General features: G+C 38.5%; 1 protein-coding gene across 2 annotated transcripts; it reads left to right on the forward strand.

Annotated features, from left to right (window-relative positions):
- The first annotated feature begins 4621 nt into the window (after positions 1-4621).
- Positions 4622-7615, forward strand: LOC119023332 (CMRF35-like molecule 2). 2 transcript variants are annotated; one of them, XM_037105179.1, is made up of 6 exons: positions 4622-4998; positions 5146-5473; positions 5575-5669; positions 5782-5838; positions 6384-6639; positions 6784-7615. In XM_037105179.1, the coding sequence occupies exons 1-5, from the start codon at positions 4959-4961 to the stop codon at positions 6527-6529; spliced, it is 666 nt and encodes a 221-aa protein (XP_036961074.1). In that variant the 5' UTR covers positions 4622-4958; the 3' UTR covers positions 6530-6639; positions 6784-7615. The 2 variants fall into 2 exon arrangements, with proteins under 2 accessions (XP_036961074.1, XP_036961083.1); XM_037105188.1 differs by having other exon boundaries at positions 5149-5473.
- The last annotated feature ends 575 nt before the right edge of the window (positions 7616-8190 follow it).

The raw sequence follows: 8190 nt of genomic DNA on the forward strand, positions 1-8190 counted from the left end.
GAGCAAACTTTAATGAAAGCGGATAACCAAAGTCCAATAATACATAATCCAAAATGTGACTGACAAAAAGGCAGGGAACGAAAAAGCTTGGCAACAAAGAGAATCCAAAACACTAAACAGTAAAAGAGAAATAGAAAACAAACCATAAAGCCATGGGGAAGAAATCCAGAACACATGGAACACACAAGGACCAGGGAAAAGACAACACAGGAGACGCAGGAACAAGATGACAAGAGACGACTTAAATACAGTGTAAACTAATGGGGGTGGAGGTGCAGGTGGAGAAACACTGGGAACAGAGAGAGAAATCATACTGAATCAGAATCAGAATCAGAATCAGAAAAAGCTTTATTGCCAAGTACGATTTTACACATACGAGGAATTTGTTGTGGTGATGTTGGTGCGTGCATCAAGTGACTATATACTGAGGAGGAGCACAGGAACACAAGAGGGGAACAGAACACTGGGAACACAGGTGAGCAGGAAGCAGAACGTGACAACAAAGACACAAGAGGATATTACACTGCAAAATAAAACAGGAAATAGCTGACCGAAAAACAAAAGTATGACATTGTTAAACTTTTCAAACACCTACTGCAAATAAATCGCTGTTCTGACCCTTTTGACCATGGAGGTGTACAACAATCCTTATAAATTATAAGATTAAAAATGGTAAGAGTCCTATAACAAGAAGAAACACATTTATGATAAAATTGTTGTTATCTATTGTTAACATTGGCACTGAAAATGCAGTGTTTGCTCAGTTTACAGTCACTCCCACCCATTGTGGTATATGTCTTATGGCTGTACGTCACTCCATCCTGTAGTTACCAACTGTGCAAAAAGCTTCTCTTTTTTTTTTTTTTTTTTTCACTGGTTTAATTGACTATTTTTTGAGTTGATACATTGGTGCTGACTCATGCACAGATTGTAATTTCCGGCACCAGGGATCTCTCAATCAACACAAAGCAAGAGACAAAGGCAGATGGGAGTTGTTCTCTTCACTCTTAAACAACCACCACTGTCCACACGTTCACGACCTGGGTAACATTTCAATTTGTATCCAAGTTATATTTATTCAAGCTCGATGACTTTCTACTGGAAGTTATTGTGACAAATGAAAAGCAGCATTACACTGAATAAACCCAGAATTCTGATGGTTTTGAACACTGTTGGCAACACGCGGGATAATGTATGTACCCAACTCGACAAAATAATAGTTGTCGTTGTAATGAAGAACTGTAAAAAAGAAATGCAACATATAACATTTTGAAATGAATAACTTTTTTTTTTTTAACCTGTAAGCTGGAGAACAAGGAATGAGGGAGGTCAATTTGAGCCAGCCAGCTTATTTTGCCCTGGAGACCCGCTAAACCTGTTAGGAGGGTCAATAAATCCTAAAAAGCATCAGTGTGGATTGGAACAGAGAGGCAATTGCTGAAACTACAAGTCAGCAGTGTAAAGTGCTGTTGCCCTCTCAGCAGCACTGACAGCAAAAAGAGTTTGCAGAAAGACTGACAACTATGTCTTTTATAAGAATAGTTGAAACAGCTTTACCATTAAAGTTGAATGATAATAGTAAACTTCAAATATAAAAACAGCCGCAGCTCTTCATCCACACATCGTCAACTCGTCCTCCTCAGCCCAATCCTGGACACTAATTGGCAGTTACCAGATGAATGATGAGCAGCAAAGGACACGTGGCCTAATTTTCCATGCAGAAATTCAGATTTCAGACATAAAGCAGGCGCAATAACAATGTTAGTTCCTCCACATAACAGCAACAGTAAGAGTAAATTGGGCCGAGTGTGTTCTGGCTCGCAGTATCTGACTGAATGGTGACTAACTAGCTGGTGACTATTGTGAATGCATTCTTCTTCTTCTACACATCGATCAGAAGAAACTCTGACACACGCTGTTTGTTTGACCTGAAATGATCTCACTGTCAACAGCGAAATAACAATAAAACACAGCTAATGATCATCTTTTGGTGTCCTCGGCCACAGAATTGCATTTCATTAGCACATATGAATGGTGTTTGTCACAAATTACTTTTTCATCAAATGAGACTGAATTCAATTTAATGACATGTAGTTAAGATACCGCCTTGTACTGTATGTGTTTTGTTGTTGTTGTTGTTGTTGTTGATTTATTTTAAAATTAAAAGTAATTGTGGCTGCAAAACAACCTCTGCCTGCTACAGATTAGTTTAGTTTCTCTTAATTATCCAGCAGCATGTTGTTAAGAAGGGGAGACATTGTTTATTTAATCAGGACTACAGTGTTTCACATTTACAGCTCCACGAGCCTGGAACACCGTCTTCTTTTACAGTGGACTAATGAGCTGCACTGCTGCCACAGCGGGGCTTTGAGGGAACCAGCACAGTACTGACAGTGTCACTCAAAGCAATTCCCGAGCCCGGTTTCCAGCCTGGAGAAGCTCCAGTTGTGTTCTCTGAATTTCGGCAAAAAGAAACCTGCAAGTCTCGACAGCAACTGGAAATGGGACAGTTTTTGAAATGGGACAACATGCTCAGTCTAATGCGCAGTAATTGGGAGACTGTCAAAAATTCAAGCTGTGTCTTGCTCAAGCCAGTAATGTTGTTTTATTCCACCACACTTCCCACTCTGCTGTTTTGGTTGTCCAGGCTTAAACTGCTTAACAAGTGACCATTTTCAAAGATTGAACACATGCCCATCATTTCATCACAGTCTCAAAGCTTCTCATTATTCTGAGTCACTCAAATTCATTTCTAGATTTGAAGGATTTAGCTCCACAGCCTCCCACTCAACTCTTTACAAACGCTCCTCTGACTAAATCCATTCTTGATAATCAATGACAATGTTATTGCACAGATATTTCACTAGAGGCCGCTGTTACTCAGCAGACAACACTGAACATGCAGATGTTGTTTCACCAGACGTACAATTTCAAGTAGCTTTCTGGCCAAATGCAGCTTATCGACTTGTTTTCTTAAAATAGGCCTACTGCATAATTCAAATTCATTATTCATCATTTTTTTCCCTTTGTATTTCAGTCCAAGTGTGATCTTGTCAGGATTACACACATATTGTGATGGAGCAAATGACTGTAATGTATACAGCCAAGGTGTTCTTGCATTATGTTTTCCCTTGGATGGTTGAATTAAGGACTCAAAGCTCACAATTAGGGATGCATAGTGGAAAATTAAAGCACAGAAGTTGATTGCTGTTAATTACAAATCATACGAGGATGATGTAGAGCAATTAAATAGCCTAGACCTTCTTAAAAAATTAACGAATTGCCAACAACTGACCTGTTACATAAATGTAATGTGACACTTCGATAATCATCTGTACATTTACATCTTCAAAGAACATCACATGACACACATTTTTTGCATGTTTTGTGTTTTATGTTGAACAAAGTCGTGAAAAAGGAAGCTAGAGATAGAAAAACACAACAACACAATAAAAAAAGCTTAAAGATAACAGTTATTTATTAACAATTATTTTAAGTCAAATTAGTTAAACTATCATATTCACAGTATCTCAGTTTATGACCAGCTCAGAGATTCTGCATTAACAGGAGATGAGCAGTGGTGACAGCTCCTCCACAAACACCTCTCTGTGGTATCACTAGCATTCGTCAGCTCTGTGAAAACTCTCGTGGAAGTACTGCTCTTTTAGTGACTTCATGTTAAGATATAACACATACACACAAAGAGACCTTGTTGTAAACTTTATTTTTTGCTAATCTCATAATGGCTTCAAACTTTTGACCTTTTATCTCTAACTACTGTAACAAACTTTATCGACTAACTGATTGATGATAACGTGCAGCTGTCCTTTATCTATAGATAACACTAAACCTGTCATGGGCCTTCACTTACAGCAGACTTCTGGTTCCTGGAAATGGCATAAGTGTGAGTTTTTTAAGGCTGCATTACAGTAAAGTCATGTTATTTTCTAAAAAAACAGACTGCCTTTAACCACTCAGTCATTATATTCACATTAACAGTGATTGTGTTAATACGTGAAGGTACAAAAAGTCATCCCTACAATATTGTTACAATCCAAACATAAATGGACAACTCTAAGTCCATCAGTTCAAACCTGGTTTAACATTAACAAGTATCTCAACTGACCACTTGTGATCAGACCTCAACTCCCCGCTCTATATACAAACAAACATGTACATATATAATATCTCTATGTTTGACTCTTGCCTGATTTACAAGAAAATAGTTAAGAATTTGTCAGAGACTCACAAAATTGAGTGAGTTTCTACAGGAGTCTGGGTCTTTGTCCATTTGTGATGGGAGAAAGTAAAATATATTTCTTACTGTTAACTGGAATTGTTTTTTAAAAAAAAAAATGAGCACAGGAGTATCGGGCTGGGGTAGGCCAGAGCAAGCTGGTTAGCATGCTAACTTCAGGAGATGCTTCTAAATATTTCAGTTCTGAACTGAAGAAGCCCCTGGATGAGAGGTGAAACGTCTTCAAGAAACTGACACAGGTCCAGTTGCCTATGATACAGCACGTAGATTTACAATGACCTGGATGACTGAGAACCTGCATCAGCATGAAACAGTAAAATGGATATCTATTTTCTGTGTTTTTTTGTTCGTGGTTGACTACGGTGAAGAAGTGGAAAGTGTTACGCCTTCAAACTCCAATGAATAGGTACACATACACTCACATGCCTTGATGAGAACAAAGCTGAAAAAATAAAATGAAAAACAAAAGAAAGCTGACAGGCTTCACACCCACAGCACTCACTTAACGCTTCCCCACCCTTCATGACTGACCTCAAGACTTCCTGTCTCATTGTGAGGCTTCAGTGGCGTCTCTTACAAAGGATGAAAGGCTTAAATTGATTTCAGACTTACTGAAGTGGCCAGAGAGTTGGTGAAGGGCAGAGAAACTGTAAGACAGTAAGGAAAACAAAAGGTGAGAGAGAATTTAGTGAGGATCACGATGAGGAAAATGCTACTTCTCATCATCTGGCTGTCCTCTGGTGAGTACTGAACACATTCAAACAGAGAGTTTAACATTTCCTCCCTGTACTGGTGATACTCTTTGGTATGATGCTAGATATATTTGACGTTTTGAAGATAACTAATTAAATCAAAATTAATCTCCTGTTTTTATTTTTCTCTTGAAGCAGTCAGATGCCAACATCCAAAGATTCGTGTATCAGCCCAGGAGGGAGGACTGGCTAATATCTCCTGCCCGTATGACTCTGGATATGAAACATATCCTAAATACTTCTATAAAGGTCTTTATGCTCACAGGCATATTGTCATTGAAACTGCTGCTGGAAAACAAGGAAGCTCACAAAACAGGAAATATTATATTTGTGATGATACCAAGCAAAGAGTGCTGCATGTGACCATCCATAACGTCAACCTGAACGATGCCGGGACATACTGGTGTCAGATAGATGCATATTTGTTTCATCCTAGGACAGAAATTGAACTCAAAGTCTACAAAGCTATGTCAAAGTTGGCTGTTCTATTTCACTCTATAGCAATTTTCTTATTACTGCACTTGTACTCATTCTTCCTCCCTGATCACTCCTTGTTGATCTGACAGCTCCTGCACCTCCTAAACCTCCACTGGTCACCTCAAATCCTCCTGTTTCAACAACAGTTCAAACCATCACCAGGAATCAGCAACAGCCAGCAGGTTGCTTAAACTGTGTGTCACATTGTGACCAGGAACACCCATAGTAATATATGTGGCTTTCTTCATTAATATATTCTGATTATCAGTCTGTGTTCTGGCTTCTTTTACTCAGTGTCAGATAGTTCCAGTACAACACTGTGGCCCACACCACCTGCAGATATGTATACAGGTAACACATCACAACAACAATTTATTCAAGATTAATCTGACGTGCACGGTAGTTTAAAAAATAAAAAAAATAAAAAAAAATAGCCAAATAATGTGTTCTCTCTCCTTGTTGGAGATTATACAAGATTTCGCCACTTTGCAGAGGAAAAATAATCCGGGGTAATTTTTGATCAAAAAAGTCTTGATAATGACGCCATCTGGTGGTGAGTGTTGGGAAGGTAGAATTGTACTTCACATTTGGAATTCTTCAAATACAGTTAGGCAGGTGAACATCATCTGAAATAAAATTCGAAAATTCGAAAATAAATTAAAAATTAATTATGTTAAATGTGTTGAATGTATAAAGAAATATAATTTAAATCACCTGTTTCCTTTGTAGGGTTTTGGTCCCAGATAGATCAGCTAGCCTGTTTGAAATAATAAATGCATTGTACAACATTTATATTGCTTTGATGAAAGAATTAGCTGTTGTGATAAATTAAAGCTCAAGAAAGCTTTGAATTCTTGATTTGTTACCTTTGCCTCTGGTGTCGCTGCCGCTGACAGGAAACAAGCTGTACTTCCCTGTGGTTGCTGCTGCTGCTGCTGCTGCTGCTGTCCTGCTGCCGATGGTGTTTTTTAACTGTTGCTTGAGGAAACACAGACATGATACAGGATGTGAGTTATCTCAGTTTAACACAGAAATGAACTGACTTAACCCTTATTATTGAATTATGGGATATAACCATTTGTGTGTTATTGTGTGTTATTCCCAGCAACATTTGGAGGTGAGGCAGCCCCGTGGATCAACACATGGAGTACGGTGAGAAGTGTGTGTGTGTGTGTGTGTGTGTGTGTGTGTGTGTGTGTGTGTGTGTGTGTGTGTGTGTGTGTGTGTGTGTGTGTGTGTGTGTGTATGGTTATGTTTGAGTTTACAAGGCCTTAATTCAACACTGTGTGTCTCTAGGTTTTATACATGAAGAGTCAGAACAGCTGCAGCATCAGGAGCCTCTACATTGAGGCCAGAGACCCACACATCAGTGATGACAGTTGTCTGCTCTACTCCTCGGTCTGCTTTAACCCAACCGAGCAGCCAACGTCTTCTCATCCTCTGCTCGTCAAACAGTGACACTTGAGCCATGCTCACAAAGGAACTTTCCCCAGTGACTAGGAACCTTTGGTGGAAGGTTCCCTTACAGGCACTAAGGTCCAAATGATGTTCTGGGGATATTATTTCATCACACAACAAGTCCCTGCTAGAGGGGCTCAACTCCAATAGTACAGACACTTTGGGGGTGGGCCTTCAATGCTGAACATTTCTGACTGGTCAAGTACTCACAGAATCTTCTTATAATTCTGGATAGCTGAAGGTAAACCACTTTGTCTACTGGGGTGACTAAGCCAGTTCACTCTTTTACCTGTGTTTTATCGAATGACATAGTTCAATACTGATTTTGTTTCACCTTTCTATCTATATGTGTTTTAAGGAAGATGATTTCACATTACATATCCTTGGCAACACATACTCTTGGAACTATGAAATTAAAGGAGCAGCTTCCCATGTTACAATGTCAGGCTATGAAACGCCTTAACCCCTTAACGCCTATTGTCGCAAATTTGCCTCAAACTGCTTCTATTCAGAATGCAGCTGAGACAGTGCATGTGTTCCCCGCAATGTCGGTTCATTCCATATATTAGAAGACAAAATGAACATAATTAATCTAGTACACACACATACATGCACATATTTGTTTTTTTGTTGTTGTTGTTTTGTTATCATTGTCATGATGAAGTTTTGAATGTCTGTCATGAAACCAGATTACAATTTAAATGTACAGAGTATGTTGGCATTAAAAAATCAATTTCATGAAATGTGTTTTAATTACTACTTTATTATTAATTATTAATTCATCATACACAAATGTATAACTGTTCTATGTGCTACAGTCAAATTATCTCCTCTTAACTTAGTCTCTGCTTGAAAGCAAAAACACAAATAACTAATTTTTTTAACATAATTGCATATAAATTCAGGCATCAAGGGGTTAAGGGCACTTTGAAATGGAATGAAGCTGACCAATGGCAAAAACCCTGAAACAGCAGTCGTCAGACAAATGCTCAAGTACATTGTGTGTCTTGAGGGGTGTGACAAATGTTGGTTTTCGACAACCTGGGAGGGAGAATCGGTTGCAAAGGACATGGTGCCTTCATCTATTAACCAAAAAACATTGTTTCTGCTGGATTAATTATTGTTATATATAGGACTTCTATTGGACTGTTTACTAGATTTGTCCCTGTAGTTCAACAGTCACAATGTCTTCATTATATTCTTCCCCCATATTCTTTTGTCAATGTGATTTCAGTTGTTTTTACA

The sequence above is a fragment of the Acanthopagrus latus genome, chromosome 1, assembly GCF_904848185.1.
Source record: "Acanthopagrus latus isolate v.2019 chromosome 1, fAcaLat1.1, whole genome shotgun sequence".
Lineage (NCBI taxonomy): Eukaryota > Metazoa > Chordata > Actinopteri > Spariformes > Sparidae > Acanthopagrus > Acanthopagrus latus.